The sequence below is a fragment of the Struthio camelus genome, chromosome 6 (assembly GCF_040807025.1).
Source record: "Struthio camelus isolate bStrCam1 chromosome 6, bStrCam1.hap1, whole genome shotgun sequence".
Lineage (NCBI taxonomy): Eukaryota > Metazoa > Chordata > Aves > Struthioniformes > Struthionidae > Struthio > Struthio camelus.
The window spans coordinates 29,541,796-29,557,995 of NC_090947.1; the positions used below are offsets into that span (position 1 = coordinate 29,541,796).

Sequence of the window (16,200 nt, forward strand, 5' to 3'; positions counted from 1 at the left end):
CACCTCCTGCAACTAGGAAAACTTGAACAGTTTATTCTTACTTTTTACTGAGAAAGAAACTCTGATCTGCAGTAGCAATATGCATAGCCACCTGACAATTTTACTTGCTATGCTCAGAGCCAGAACAGGAACGCAATGACCACTACTGGCAGGGAAATTTACAATTTTGCCATTCAACAGGAAACTTCAGTCTGTGAAATATAGACTTCCAGGCAGTAAACATCTCGCACTACAGCAGTGTTTACTCCACAGTGACAATGAAGTACATCTCCTCCTGGTAAAAAAAAAGAAAAAACAAAAACATTTTCTACTACCCTTCCCACTATAAATAAATAAATAAAAATCAAGATATCAAGCTGACACCTCACCAGCTAGCTGCTCTATGACAGCAGCTGAAATACATATGGTGATAGTTATTCAAAACTACCTCTTGAAATGCTCCACACACCCAAGGAAAATATCTTTCCCCAAACCCATCTGTTAGGTACTGAGCACCCACCATTTCCCTTGTAATTCTGTCCCCAAGGACACCAACCTCTCTGCAGTTCCCTGCAGAGAACTGGCTGGGGATCTAGCAACCAGGGTCTGGTCCCTACAGAAACATATCCAAGGAGTGATGAGGGTAAATGGCATCTCTGCCCCATGTTCTTCACTTGTGGAAATCCCCCAAGCATCATTCCTCTCCTCTGTTCAGCAATGACACACAGTAGTCAGATAAACACCAACAGCATGTAAGGAATCAACAAGGAAGCCATCCTTCACCACTTAAGGCAAACATCACAATCAAAATGGGCCAATAAGAAGACAAGGTTAGAAAAATATATGCTGAAAAATATATGGCTGATGCTAAATCAAACTGAGACAAAGGTGACAGCAGTGGGAAAGAAAGTTTTCAAAAGCTCCTAGGTATGCTGTCCTCCCTTCTTGTTAAGGGGATGTGCCTAGCCCGCACTGTAAAAGTGATCCCACATTTCTCACTTGATGCTGACCTTTGTCCAAAAGAAACGCGGTGAAACTCCCTGAACAGGGGATCTGCCCTGACACAGCCTTAATTAGTGAAGTCTCAACACTGAACTCCAAATGCACAGAGCTACAGCACTTCTCACCTAAGAGCATCTCAACTCTTCCTGCTAGCTTCCTATGGCACCTTGAATATAAAGGCACTCAATGGCATAAGCCCAGAATGCCTAAAAAGAAAGAGCCTGCATCTCTGCGATGAAGAGAATTTCTGGGAACTCAGTTCCAGAGACAACACAAGAGCTCCTACCTTTAGAGTAAGACACATCTATGCAAGAACTGAGAGGATTACAGCCTAAAACAGACTTCGCCTTCAACTTGCTATAATATATTTTTCCTAGACCTGCATCTTTCACATACGCACACAGCAACATGAATGATTTTAAAGCAAACGTCCTAACATAGCCTCCTGGGGCAGAGGGATGGAGAGGAAACTGAGTATTCAAACAAAAAGCCTCAGACTGCTTAAATCTCTGTGAGTAGGACATAGGAGTTAAGCTGCAAGCGTCCAGTATTTCTGGAAACCAGGCCCCAAGTTGTTCCCAGTAGGAGCCACGAATTCTGGTTAGCTGTTGACCCGGAGATCTAGAGGCCTTTTAAATAACTCCTTTTCCTTCATAGCTCAAACACAATTAGCTTTATTGTCTTATTTAGAAACCTGCAAGAATTTTCATATTTTTTCCTCTGTCACCCAATGCTTTGTTACACTACTAGACATGAAAACACCAGGTTAGAACCTGTGCTGTAACAACCAGGTTACAGCATAAAAACAGTAACCCCCCCAACCAATATATCAAATGCATCAATGCAAAATCCCAGGAAAAGATAATCTCCTACCCTCTCCTGCTCAGGCACGAAATTATTAACCTAAAACCTCCGGCTTACCTCTTCTTCCAAAATGAACAACTCAACAGCCTCAGTGTACAGACCACGACATGGCGATTTCTTTCAAGAATATATACTCCCCAGCCTCATGAGCTTTCTCAGGGTTCTGATTAACAATAATAAAGGGCTTAGAGCACTCGGCAGCATAGAGCGGACAGGCTAAAAAGACATATTAGGACTGACACTTAGGGATAATAATGGGGCCTCCTGAACAGGAGGGAAAATCCCAACATCTGGGCTTCTATTCCAGCCAAGGGGCTGGCAAGTCCTGTTGTAAAGAGCTTGAATGCAACCGACAATTGCTTACATGCAACTATTGTCTTTGGCACTGATGAGCAAGACGTGTCCTTGAAGCCAGCTGACTTGTAGGAAAAAAATAAATTTCTTTCTTACATTGGGTCAGAGGAGATATTTGCTCCTTTTCTCCCCCTTTCCAGTTGAACCACAAAAAGAGAATCAGCCAATACAAGAAGAAATTATACACATCACATGGTCAACGCCAAGGAACTTCCCCTCTTTCAAGTTTCTAAATGGGTAGAAATTTTAATTTCTCCTCATAAATAAATTTTTAAAAACATGTCTTTTAATCTGTACACAGAGTGCAACACAGCATAACCATCATACATGCCCTTTCCCAGGCCACCCACACACAGTTCAGGTGACAGTACCTCTGCCCATGTAAATCTCACAGAGGAAGGAGTCACCACGAGCAAGGGCCATTCCTTTCGGTAATAAGCAGCAATGCAGATTGCCTGGATAGTCTTGCCCAAGCCCATGTCATCCGCAAGAAGTAAACGTCCATTTCTTAAAATTGCAAAACTGGGGAAAGAGAGAGAGGAGAAATAAGTAAGTCAATAAAAGGTTTAAAGTTTGTCTCTGCAGCTAAGACGAACACAACTCATCACCTGCTCTTTCTAGAAGAATTACAGAAGAGGGAACAGAACTAAATCCTTCTGCAAACCATGGCTGACACCACAGTGAATAATATCAACTGTAGTAAATGTCTTCAACTCGCTCCATTTTACCAGAGAACTACAGATGCTTTTGTAGATTAAATCTACATGGTGGATCTCTTGGAAGTGATCCGGATTCTTCAGTAAACTCTGATCTTCTCACTCAGCCTTAACACAAGTGAGCAACACACACATGCATACAAATCTTCACTCAAAGTTTGGAAGCTCCAAAACAGGATGGCTCAGTCCAGCTCTTCGAGACTTTGATCTCATACAAGGAGTAGTCTCAAGACTTTACCACATTCTTTCCATGATATTATTCATGTTCTTAGAGTTCATTCTGGTCAGGCTAAGAAAGCATTATTAAAAATAATGCTGTTTTAGTACCAGTAGATACAGACTTTCCTGGATTGTCTCTTGATGTCAACTGACCATATGTGGTAGGGATATTAAAATGGTAGAGATATTAAAAAGTTTTTCTTCACATACAATTAATTATTTTAAATCTTTCATGGTCTGGGTCCCACTTCCTGAGACTTTCCCACATGTAACCAAAGGAAAAAAAAAAGAAAAAAAGAAAAGCACTTGGGTTAAAAAAAAAAAAAGCACTTGGGTTAAAAAAAAAAAAAAAAGGCAACAACGACTTAAAAAAAAAAAAGGTCATAGGACACTTAGGTATATACTGAATCAAGGGAGGGAGATCAAAGTAGCATAAATTGAACAACTTGAGGACCAGCAAAATGCTGTTTCCTGCCTTACTCCATTATGAAGAATTCTAGATAGAAAGCAGGTAGAAATATGGACTAGATTTGTCACTCAAAATAATAACAACAATAAAAACAACAATAATTTTAAAACCCAGCAAGAGGTTATCCAAGCCCCAGAGCATAACCACCCAAGCCTCTGTAAGGACTGCTCTGCATGCACACAGGACCTACTTCACACCTTCCCGCTGAAAGGGCATGAGGCTTGTCACAATTTTGGAGTCCACTACTGAAAGGTCAGCCTCAGGAAAGTCCACCGTCTGTGAGGTAAATCTCTCTATTTGAGTAGCGAAGGTCTGTATTACTGCTGTGGGCAGCGGCTCCACTTCTACTGACACAAGGCTCTGTACCATTTCCACTGCAAAAAACAGAGCAGCTTATTATCAGAAGGGGCAACGTACATACAGCTTACATTGCCGACATCACGGTTCATCCGTTGACCTCATCAACAACTTGTTTCCTGTCCTGAAACAGCTCAAGAAAGCACTGCATCATGGGCAGGTGTTGGTCTGGCCTCTTCCCTGAAGTCTATTTCAATACACGATGAATCACATCCCCTTCCCTCATATTTAGACTTGGCTGTAAAGAACTAAAAACGTCTGATGCCATCATTCAAAGATGGCTGCCACTAATACAGTTGGAGCTGGATTCTTCACATTGTGGGCAGCTCAGAGCACACTTACTCAGGCATAAAAGTAAGATTTGAACAAGAACTCTCCAGTGCCTAGAAGGCAGCGGCATTTAGTTTTGGCCTTAGGATTTTGCATTTAACACCTCTGATAGCTTCTAATCATGTACTCAAGGTTGGTAGAGACATCCGAGACAGAGTTACCTAAAGAAGGCCATATATATTCAGCTTTGCCATCTTTTTTCTCCTGTCCTTCCCCAAATTCACACAGGTTTCATTCCGTGTTCATTACATCATCCCTCATTCACATTTAGATAAGAAAACAAGCAGCGTCTTCAGTCTCAGAAGACCTGCACCACTCAGCCATCCTTCAGGGACGTGGCACTGACAGCAATCCGCGGCTCAGCCAGCAGGCGTTGCTGTTCTCCCAGATGGAAGTAGCTCACAGGCCTAAACCAACCCACAGGCAGCGACTTGAACCCCCTACCACTACTGATGTTTCATCCATGCAGCTCCTCACTATCACCTGCAGCACAAAACTTTTCCAGTCAAACCAAAGGGAACCTTCATTGTGCAAAGACATTGTGGCCTTCATCTTCGTGTTTTGCTTTCCTTTTTGTCATAACAAGCAAATCCTCAGGGTAATTTTTCTCCTAGACAATTTTACTTCAGTCTCCTCTGGCAGCCTTCCTATCCCACTCCAGAAAGATAGAAGTATTTCTTCTTATTATTCTATGAAAATAAATTAAAGTTTAAAAGATGCAGCAAGTGAGTTGGGACCAGGAAATCATGTTTAGTAATCAATCTTTGACCACTGAAGGAGAAACAACATACATCTCTACGCTCGGCACACAAATGCATGTGCACAGAACCTTTACTGTGGGAAGTATCTTTCATTTAGTGCTCACTTTGTGTATGAAGCCAGGAAGATACAAAACAACGCCTTTTGCGGAAATAACCACAGCTATGCAAACTGAAATAAGGACTCGCTACACCACCAGTAAATATACCTCCAGAATTCAGTTGGATATTTTAATTTCAGATGTTATCTCCAAAAGGAAAGTAGCAGAATAGACCCCTGCTATATGAAGGGGGAAAGCAATTCTAAGAAATATACATATGAAAAGATTTCCATTTGTGGCTGGGCAATAGCCCAAACTTTTTAAACTCTCCAGTTTAATTTATACTCCTTCAATAGCAGGAACTCTCTCCACCCGAACTACAGCACAAGCTTGTTATTACACTCACAGACTGAGCTCTGTGTTAGCATAATTGCTACAATTTGCTCACTGATAATTCTGTTGCTATTGTTCTGTACATGAGCTGGGAGAGTGATTAAGATATATCTGCCACCAGCATGAATCATCCAACAGACATTTTTTACTGAAATGACCTTTATATAAAGATGACTGAGCAACTAGGCAAAGAGACATTAACCTCTACAAACAGTTCCCAGCTAACAAATATCACTGCAGGAAATGACAACCAGCCACCTTTAAAAAAAAAAAAATGTTGTTTTTTTGAAGTAGGTAAATGAACAGGCATAAAGCTAATGCTGTTCCTCAAAAAGGCACACGCTAGAAGCCTCAAAGGCCCTCACAATTACATCCTGTAAGAGCATCTACAGAGATTTTTTTATTTACTTATTTATTTAGCTTTCCTTAAACCTGCGGTATTCTGAATATTTCCTCCAATGTGAGGAACACTGCACTAGTGTGACTGAGAGAGTTTTAAAGAGCCTGCAAGATGCTAGGTTTGCTCAGATTGCCTAGCGTGTGTTACTGGATCAGGCCCGTTGCATGTACCACAGATTCTTTCCTGCAAAGTGTGCAAGATCATCGACTTTCACTGAAATCAGGGACTACCAACATCCTAATCCTGGAGTTTCATAATGAAGTCTCCACAAAGACACACTCACTCATCCTCATGATAAAGAGTTGCTTTTTCTGCAGAGCCACATCAAGTGGCTTCCAGCCCTACAACTATTACCAGCGTTCCTAAGGCACACATCTTAAGGAACACACACATACTCAATTATTAAACATACTTTATTATCCTATAGAAGCAGGAGCCAATGCTGGAGCAATACTACTCTAAGCCACACCATTTCAGCTCTCTAAGGACTAGTGCAGAGCATCTTGCCTGTTATCTTTCTGAAGCTTATCCCAATCAAACTCTGCAGCCGCATACCCTCGCACAAATACTAAGACAAACACAGCAGGCCAACTGGAACGGTAAATAATAATTATAATACTTAGTATTTCTATAATGCTTTTCATCTCAAAGCACAGTACTAACTTAACATACAAAACTAAGAAGCAGATGTGCTGGGAGCATGCTGCCGAGATTGGATTGTTCTGCAAAGTGGCGTCCGTCTTTTAAAATAACACAGTTATACATTTCACTTCAGTGAGTCACAATTTCAACAGCATTGTACAGATGCAAAAAGCCAGGAGTCTACTAGTCTACTTCCACCCAGAAATGAACACTGTAGCAACACTAAGTACTTTGACTCCACTTGAAAAGGGAAAATGATGCTCTCTAAAGAGATTTTTTTTGCTAAGCTTTTTTTTAAGCACCTATCAACCTAGCACCAAAGCGTTTTACAAGAACACGAAATTCTGCAGAGAGAGCATCTGCTTCAAGTGGATCTGCACACTTCAATGAGACAAATAAGCAGTGTTTCTGGTTTGCCCCACAATCAACTCAGCTATGGGAAAGCAACCTCAATTCTAACCTGCCTTGTACATCAACTAAAAACCTAAGAGTTGTCTGCTGTCTGCAAAGCAATTACTACTAGCAGTAATATATGAGGCTGAACAAAACCAGCGAGGCAGTGAGCACGCAGACTGTGACTGTGGAAGAACTGGTTGTTACAGAAATCATCAGCTGACTTGAAAGCCTAGCGCCCTGACCTGAAAAAGAAAATTTGCTGGGTGTGAAATGAAATAGCATGACACTGTACACACTACTTAAATCTTGTGGCAACTAAAGGACGAGCTGGCAATAAAACAGCCTGATATGTGTTTGCTCTGTGCTCTCTTCTGAGCAAGAGGTTGTTGTGTCAGCTTCAGAATTGATGTATGCATAGAAGGGAGCAAAGAATTGCGGGCAGGCTGGCACTGAGGAGACAGTTAAGACAGAATTTCTATAAGGACATGAAGGCCTGGCAGCCACCATGCCTCCCTCTTCAAGCCTGGCAAGGGGGAAGAGAGGAGCCCATTCTCCTGCAGCTCCTTAGTTCAAGTTGAGCTGCAGTACCTCAGCAGCAAATTTTGGGCAACCAAAATTACTTTTTGTAAGAGTAAATACATACACACGCTCTAAGAAACTGAACAGAAATTCCCTGACACAAATCCTGTCTATAAATATTTGTGCAGAAACTGACACAACAGAGCCACCCTCCTGATAAGGCCCCTGAAGACTGCCATTAATAACACACATTTATAAAGTTTTGAGTCTAGGCAAACAGCGTAAACATTTGACAGAACGGGAAGACACCTGCTTTGTGGTCCATTAGCCACTCATTTCCCCAGACTGAAGAGGCCTAGCCCAAGAAATGAAGTTAGAATTCATTTCCCTACCCAGAAAGTAGCCCTTGCTAGGAAAAAGCAGCTACTCACTCAGTTTGGGATAGTCCTCCAGCAGGAAACTCCATTTTCTGTTCTTCGTATCTGCAATAGTTAAAACAAACGTTGTCAATGCAATAGTTAAAACAAACATTGTCAAAAGCTGTTTTTTAAAATGGTATCACTGGAGCAAGCCAAGGTCAGTTCCCCAAATGAGCCATTGTAATTAACTCGCCTGCCCAAGGATTTCAGCAGCCACTCTCTCTTCACTGTGGGAAGGCATGAAGAGTACACATGAAGGTTCCCATCCATTATTTAACAAACTCTGATTACAGTTAGTAGCACAATCACTTTCAGTTGTTTCTCCGTACCCTATAAAGAACATTCTCAGCACCGTGCAGAGGAAATTGCCCAAATTTTCCATATTCAAAGTGCAACATGAAGGCAAGATCTAGCTTGCAGGTTTACCCCAGGATAGCTCCTGCAATTTCCCTCAATGGCAAAGTGGATCCACAGTCAGCTGGAGGCACAGTTATAACTGCATAGCCCTGTATTGCCATTGCTAGTGACAGGCCATAAGCTTTGTACTGAGTTTGCAAGGCCTCAGGACTGACACTTGTCAGTCCTGCTCTGTCAGAAGTTTTCTTGAGTGGCCTGTAGCTTTGTTACACCTGGTCTAGCTGTGACAGACATTTTTAACCGATCAGTTGTCTATGGCTAATTTGTTTTACTTTCGTTAATCTTTGCATGGTACAACCACAGTTTTATGCAGGTAGCAGTAATAAGCAGTCATTGTGTGTAGAATGAGATATTTACGACTAACACTGACAGAGTGTAGAGAAACGCAGGCCTGCTATGATAAAAGAGGCCTTGAAAAGAGGAGTATGTGCTACAGAACGTAGCACAGAGGAGTACAGGCACGGGTTGGTAAGACATGGGGCACAGGCTTGGCACTGGAGACCCCACAGCCATATACAATTCACTGCTGTCCCACAGTTAAAAAGACCCACAGCTGTACAAAACTGGTTTTAGGAACAAAGAGAACAAAGAAACAGTATCCAACGCACGTAAATTTGGATATAACCTGGAGCTGCAGATGAATGAAGAAAAAGAAAAGTTTAAACGTGTGTTAACATATAAAAATGACTGTAAGCAGACCCCAGGACAGGGGGAAAGAAGAAACCATCAACATGAACACCACGTTCCTCCCAACAAAAGACTCAGATGGTGACAATTCACCATAATATTGCCACCCCCAACAACAGAGTGAAACCACCTATTTTCAGAACCAGAGGAACAGTGGAAGGGTGAGTTTCACCTCTTTTTCCTGGTGTTATGCTAAGAAGTCCGTGTGTTACATTAACATTATTACTTTTCCTCTACGTAAATACCTTAACTGCCTTATTAATTCTTTCTTTTCTGTAATAATTAGGTCTAGATTAATGACGATTCTTGACTTAGACTGTTAAGATTTCCGATAGAGTAGCTTTATATTCCTGGCTGTGTGTGGGTGTGTGTAGATAGATATGTATTAAAAAAAAAAAAGTAAGCTTCCTTTGCCCATAAACAAGATGTTGAGTGTGTAACAGTGAACAGACAAGAATCTATGCATGGCCTTTGTACTGCTGGCAAGTTACCAACACATCCCTCCTTGAAAGTAATCATGCTGAGCGCTGAAACATCATCTCGGCTAATGCGCTCAGAAGATGACATATCCTAGTATGAAGTAAAGCGCAGGACAGAGGTGCAGCACCATACCACGATTATGGGAGCTCCCAAAATCTTCACCAGACCACATTCCCTTATGCCTATTTCAAAGAGGAATGTGCTCTCACAATCTTTCTCCTCTGTAGCTCTCATAGCACCCCAACAGCCTCCTTAGATTAAAGGAACAACAGAGACTCACCATAATTTCTAGAATTCATCTGTTTGAACACTCCAACCATTTCTGCGGAGTACCCAATATCAACCTCAAACCGAAAGCGAGAGATCAGCACACACTTCCCTTTGACAAGGGCTGAGGGTTTCTTCCAGTTGTTGCACATCTTCATGAGGGATTTCACATCAGTCCCACTGCTGATGAAACGAGCACCTGACACCAAGTCCACAGCATTTTCTCCTTCTAGGGGTACCAGAATTACTGAGGAAAGTCGATTTGCTGCTTCAACTAGGGAGAAAAATATGGAATACAGAAGAGAGAATGAATAACTAAGAGCATGGACCTACTAAAGATGCACAGGACACTTTGCGAAGAGAACGGACAAGAGGACAACAGACAAACCCTGTACTTCCAAGTTTAAATGGAATGAGGACATTTTGCTTTTGCTCATAAGGACAAAGAACAGAGAGAGTGGTGGCCTGCAGCAGCAGGTTGGTGGGATTCATCACCGAGAACACAGTAGGAACAGGGGGAGCACACAAGAGTAGGGGAACCAATGCCTGTCCAGGATCATCCCTGTGCTATGCTCCCTCTGTCAGCAATCCCAAACCATGGCTCACTAGGCCAGGGCAGGCAATCTGCAGAACCACATTCAGCAGTAAACCACCCACCCTCGCTACAGCGTTTTCAGTTAAAAAGTTGTCAACACAGGGGCAAGCTGATCCATGGTACATTGCATGAAAAGGCTGGGAGGTGCTTCTGCAAGCAGAAAAGGAGGAAGATCTAAAATATCTGCCTCTTGTCTCATGCCAACGTCTGACATTCAATCTCTTCTAGGAGGAATGCCCTATACTCAGTGACGAAGGGAGTATTTCAAGAAGGAACCTAGCCCAAACCCTAAATTTTCTTTGTTACGATTTAAGTCCATCACCCTTTATGTATCTACCTGGTGTATCTCACAGTTACAGACTTGTGCTTCCAACAAGCCACCTGCGCTCCTATCTTATTAATCACTAGCAACCACCTCTGCCGTGATGCCAGAGCTTGGAGAGAGAAGGGACGTAGCATTTTACGGCTGTTAGCCTAAGACCATGGCTATTCACACTAACAAACGTTGTCTCATTTTTTCCCTGCACCTCTCTGCTGATCCGTATCCATATGCGGTCTTTATCCTTATAGCTAAACTGTGATAGCTTATAACAAGAACCATTTTTGTCTTGTATTTTTAGAGCACCACAACAGTGAAGCCACACTCTGCCACAACACTCCAGCTTATAGGTACTACAGTAACACAGATATTCACTAGCATCAGAGTTCATCAGACTCAGAGCAGAGGACCACTAAACTCATTCTACATCCATACATTTGTAGAGAGAGACAACCTCGCCTCCCCAGTAGCTATGAGGGTAAACTCAGATGAACCCAGTCCTTTGTGGGCTGAATAGCACGTCAAGATCCACCCTGCTTCTCCTCCTTAAGCACTCCAACTCACCAATATGCAAGAAAAACTTAGAAATTTAAGTCCAGTGGTTAAGCCTTTAAGAGGGAAGAAAAGGGAGAGAGAGGGGAAGGGGAAAAAAAGACAGTTTCCTCCTAGCCAGTTAATGAACAAATCATTTGGATTTCATGGAACTTTAAAGTAAGTTACTTCCAGATTGAACCCAGTCATTTGAAATTCCCACCCGAAAGATAAGTTCCAGAGCATCAAGTGAAAGTCTTGTTTATAGCAGAGGCCTGGGAAACCACTGACGTAGATTTTCCACTCCCACTGCACCAAACAAAAAGATTTTGAATGTTACTATTTTAGCAGTATGTATTTAAGATCTCACCTCTACAACTGTTATTACTGAATGAAATTGGAAAATACATGTCTTTAACTCTTTTAGTTCATTATCTGTTTCTAGGCTTGACTGCATGTTTCATCTGCAGTACAAGGAAAGAAATTTAATATAGGAAGACATCACTCAGAAGAATGAAACTAACAACCTAACGTTTAAAAAAATAATTGCTTTTGCACTTAAAGATTGACAAGAACTTCAGACCAAGACCCTTTTAAATCAGTCCCCCCTTCCCTCAGGGTATTTTTCCACTGCTATAACGATAGCCAACACCGATAGTCCAACGCTGATCACATATTGTCTCAAGCTTGCCATCAGGGACTTTCTGTAGAGAATTCATACATTTGATAGCTTTAAGGAAAAAAAGCCTCACATAATTTCTAAAACTCACCCCCTTCATTTGCAAGCTCCTTGGTGCAGAGACTCTGCTCTCATCTGTACTTGATACACTTCAAGCAAACCAGCAGCATTTAAATTATAAATGTGTGGCAACCCACATGGGAAGCTAAAATACCAGCACTCAACTGTGGGTTTTTCAAAGTGCTCAACACAGGGCTAATTCTGTTCCCACTGAAATCAATAGCGATTTATCACAGGCTTCAATATGATGTGCTTTTGAAAAGCATACCTGAAGTATTTGCCTCGTATCATCTCTCAATCTTTCCAGAATAAAATGACAGCAGAGAAAATATAAAGCCACTCTTGTTATGCCAAACAAAGGCAACTTCATTTTCAACCTCACTCAGGACCCTACAGAATTACCCTTTCTTCTTCTTCTGACACCCCAAAGTAACAGGAAAAACTAAAGAAGGGCTGTTTGAAAAGAAAATACCTGAACAGGCCCACAAATTAAGCATTTGCCACTGGAACACTCTTAGTTCTCTATATAAACTCACACGAAGCACCTGCCCAGCAGAGATTTTTTCCTATGATCAGGCTTGTTGACCCCTGAAATACTCATTAAATGGGGAAAAAAATTAAGTCTATGCTCAACGAGTAGATTACATCAAAAAATTCAAGTTATTTTTAATCAACAACCAATTCTCAGAGAAGTGTTATGAACCAGATGCCTAAAAGATAGGCATTCTGTTTTTATACAGTGCTACCTCTCTTATTAATAAGTCCAATAATAATTGGGAGGGGAGGGGGGAAGAGAGGCTTGAACCCTTTTTATCATTCTGCAATCCATTTACTTACTGAAACTCCTGTAATCTTCCAAGCTGAAATTCCATTTTTTCGTAGTAGGATCTAAAATAGGGCAGAATATGAATCATTTGGGATAGAAAAAAAGTGGTCCTATGAAATGTTTATGCCAGGCAAGATGTACTCTATTCTCTCATTCAAGCTTTTCCACACACATCTGGAAAACAGCATGCCCAGGTTTTCAGGTACATGGTCCCCCAAGAAGTCAGAAGGTACAATGTAAGAACAATGCAGCAGCCATTCACAGAAAGCAGCAACAGAGGAGAAAAAAAAATACTAACAATAATAAATATGCAAATAACAGCCAGAAGAAAAGAACAGAAGCAACCAGAAAAGGTGCAGGCTTTAGTCCTGTCAGTAACCCAGTTAACAGAATCAGCCCATCAACTCTGAGTGATAGCTGAATTCAGACTGACCCATTTTCCCACATCAGTTTATGAATAACTTCTCTTCCATCATTCCCAAAAGACCCTGACCAGCTGGCACCACTAATCATCTCACAGCATGGTTCATAAGTCAGGACTTCTGATTTCTTGGCTAAATCCAAGTTCAAGCTATTCAGTCCCTGAATTTCTTTCCAAATTTCAACTGCCTTTACTTCCAATCCCCCATTAATATTCCATATTCCACCCTAACAGCAGATGCATTGCTAAGAGCATATATCAACTACAGTTCCAAGAGATGCTGAAATTTTGTTCCAATGTAAAACAGAGATATGAGCAAACAAGCAAATCTTACCGTAGCTTTTGCTTGGTACCTTCTTAAACACAGCAATGAGTTCGGCATTATACCCTATTTCAACCTGGAATCGATCTTCTCCATATTTCACACACTTTCCTTTTGTAACACTGCATGCTTTCTTGTGAGAGACAGCTTCAAAGGTAGAGCCTGCACCAGCAGAGCTGGTCAGCTTTTGCACCTTACCACTGGCCTGAGAGGCACCACCTCCTCCCTCTTTTTCTGTTGATCTGCCTGTGTTTATCAGCATTTCTGAATCACCTGGGGTGGTGCTGCTTGGTGGTGAAACATATTTAGTGGCAGATTTGCTCTGACTTTGTAAATCTTTAATATCACCAGGGTGCCAGTTATCTATTAATCTGGGATGAGATAGTTCTGTAGGGTTTTTGTAAGCTGGGTAGTACTTGGACTGCTGGAATGTACCAAGATTAATTAAAGCTTGTTGATTGTGTTTCTGGCCATCAGCACCTGAGTTATGTTGATGGGAATAACTCAGAGAATTTGGAATCGTTGCAGGGAATTGCTTAATGCCACTTGCTTGTTCTGAGTCCTCCGAACAATTCTTTTGTTGCTCTCCATGTGAGCCAGCCATCTGTTGGTTTGCAGTGCAATGATTATAATCTTTATGAAGATAGCTCTTCTGCTCCTTAGGACTGTTCGGATTCTGTTGGTGCTGGCTAATGAACCTGACATGATCGTTTTCTTGCTTCAAGTTTCCCTGATTGCGTAAACTGCGCTCTTTCAGCTGAGGTTCAGTGCTCCCCACCTGCCCACCTCTCTGGGCTGCTAGTCTCTCTGCTCTCCTAGCCAAGGCCTTCTGGCGGTTCTCTTCGATTCTTCTCTTTTGCTCCTCTGTAAGGCCTGATGACATCTTCAGCAATTCAAATAATAATCCTGAATCAAAACCACATCGGGAGTTAATCTCAGGGCAGTTGCTTCTTTACAGGATTGGAGGCCAGCCTATAAAAATATAGCAGACAGGAAGTTTCAACTCTGTAGGTATTCTTAGTGATCAGGTACTACTGTAACTGATCCTACACAAAAACAGCAAAGCTGTCAGGTCAATGCTAAGCCATTGTCAGCATGCAGATGCTGACAACCGCTGCTAGGCTTTGCAGGGCAGTTCCACATAGATAGAGCATATGGAAAAAGGAGAACCTGCTCATACCACTCCAGTGCCAGCTTGGGGCACCATTCCTCCCCAATCCCAGCTGTTGGCAGTTCAGATAAAAAGGCCAAACACAGGGACACCCTGCAGCACAGAGGCTGCCCCACAAAGGCAAATGCATGCAAAGCAGTTAATCTGCACAGTTTTGTATGGGAAGTGTTTCACATTTTTGGTACCTAACAAAAAAGAAGGGACCACACCCCATCTTTCCTGAGCGTCCTCCAGTCCTCAGGCCGTTCACAGCATAGAGCAGAAATACTTTGCTGCAAAGGGCAGGGTCAGCTCCTGCCTTGAGGAAGGTCCACTCCAGTTCAAGGACCTTCTGATGGGAACAAGGACCCAGCTCCCACCGCATTTCCCAGGAACTGGCCTCGCTTCACCTACTCCTAGCATCCTATCCTGGGGGCTGCCCTCCTCTCCCTGCACTGTGGGGCTCACTCCCTGCCCCACTCCTCTCCCAAACACCAGGCTCCCTTGTCCCAGCGCCCACTCTCCAGCCTAGGCTCCCCCCACCCCACAGGGGCCCGGCGCCCACCCCTAAGAGGGGCCCGGGCCTCCCTCACCCCACAGGGGCCCGGCGCCCACCCCTAACAGGGGTCCGGGCCCCCCTCACCCCACAGGGGCCCGGCGCCCACCCCTAACAGGGGCCCGGGCCGCCCTCACCTCTCAGGGGCCCGGGCCCCCCCACCCCACAGGGGCCCGGCGCCCACCCCTAACAGGGGCCCGGGCCGCCCTCACCTCTCAGGGGCCCGGCGCCCACCCCTAACAGGGGCCCGGGCCTCCCTCACCCCACAGGGGCCCGGCGCCCACCCCTAACAGGGGCCTGGGCCCCCTCACCCCACAGGGGCCCGGCGCCCACCCCTAACAGGGGCCTGGGCCCCCTCACCCCACAGGGGCCCGGTGCCCACCCCTAACAGGGGCCCGGGCCGCCCTCACCTCTCAGGGGCCCGGCGCCCACCCCTAACAGGGGCCCTGGCCGCCCTCACCTCTCAGGGGCCCGGCGCCCACCCCTAACAGGGGCCCGGGCCGCCCTCACCCCACAGGGGCCCGGCGCCCACCCCTAACAGGGGCCTGGGCCCCCTCACCCCACAGGGGCCCGGAGCCCACCCCTAACAGGGGCCCGGGCCGCCCTCACCTCTCAGGGGCCCGGCGCCCGCCCTACAGGCCGCAATGTCCCACATCGCCCCGAAGCTCCCCTGCAGCGCGCCTGAGTCGCAGCCACGTCCCAGCGCCCCCCGCCCCAAACGCCCGCGCACCCACCGGATGGCAGAGGCCGGGTATCCCCGCCAAAGGGCGCGCAGCCGCGCGGACTACAACTCCCAGCAGGCCCCGCTCTAGAGAATAAAGTACTCCCACCGCAGGTGGCACGCCGCGAACTGGGATGGTTTGTGGGCCGCTCGGCATGCTGGGAAATGTAGTCTTCTCCTCCCGGCGCCATCTTATGGGCGCGAAGGGCAGCGCGGCCCAGGGGCTCGAGCTGTGGAGCCGGGCGCCGCAGCACCCTCCTCTCGCCCCGGTTTCTCTCGTACGAACATGCAGGGCGCAGGAGCCCTTCTAC

At 44.5% G+C, this 16,200-nt stretch overlaps 1 protein-coding gene across 10 annotated transcripts in view; it reads right to left on the reverse strand.

The window, feature by feature from the left end:
* Nucleotides 1-15,992, reverse strand: part of SMARCAL1 (SNF2 related chromatin remodeling annealing helicase 1) — a 41,640-nt gene extending 25,648 nt beyond the window's left edge. For 3 of the 10 annotated variants that reach the window (XM_068948958.1, XM_068948957.1, XM_009689684.2), the window contains exons 1-7: nucleotides 15,903-15,989; nucleotides 13,475-14,434; nucleotides 12,731-12,781; nucleotides 9,723-9,983; nucleotides 7,871-7,921; nucleotides 3,794-3,977; nucleotides 2,571-2,721 (exon numbers count right to left, since the gene is read on the reverse strand). In XM_068948958.1, coding sequence (XP_068805059.1) covers nucleotides 2,571-2,721; nucleotides 3,794-3,977; nucleotides 7,871-7,921; nucleotides 9,723-9,983; nucleotides 12,731-12,781; nucleotides 13,475-14,345 — 1,569 coding nt within the window. In that variant the 5' untranslated portion in view covers nucleotides 14,346-14,434; nucleotides 15,903-15,989. The other 7 variants (XM_068948955.1, XM_068948956.1, XM_009689689.2 and 4 more) reach the window with 7 other exon arrangements.
* Between the last annotated feature and the right edge of the window lie 208 nt (nucleotides 15,993-16,200).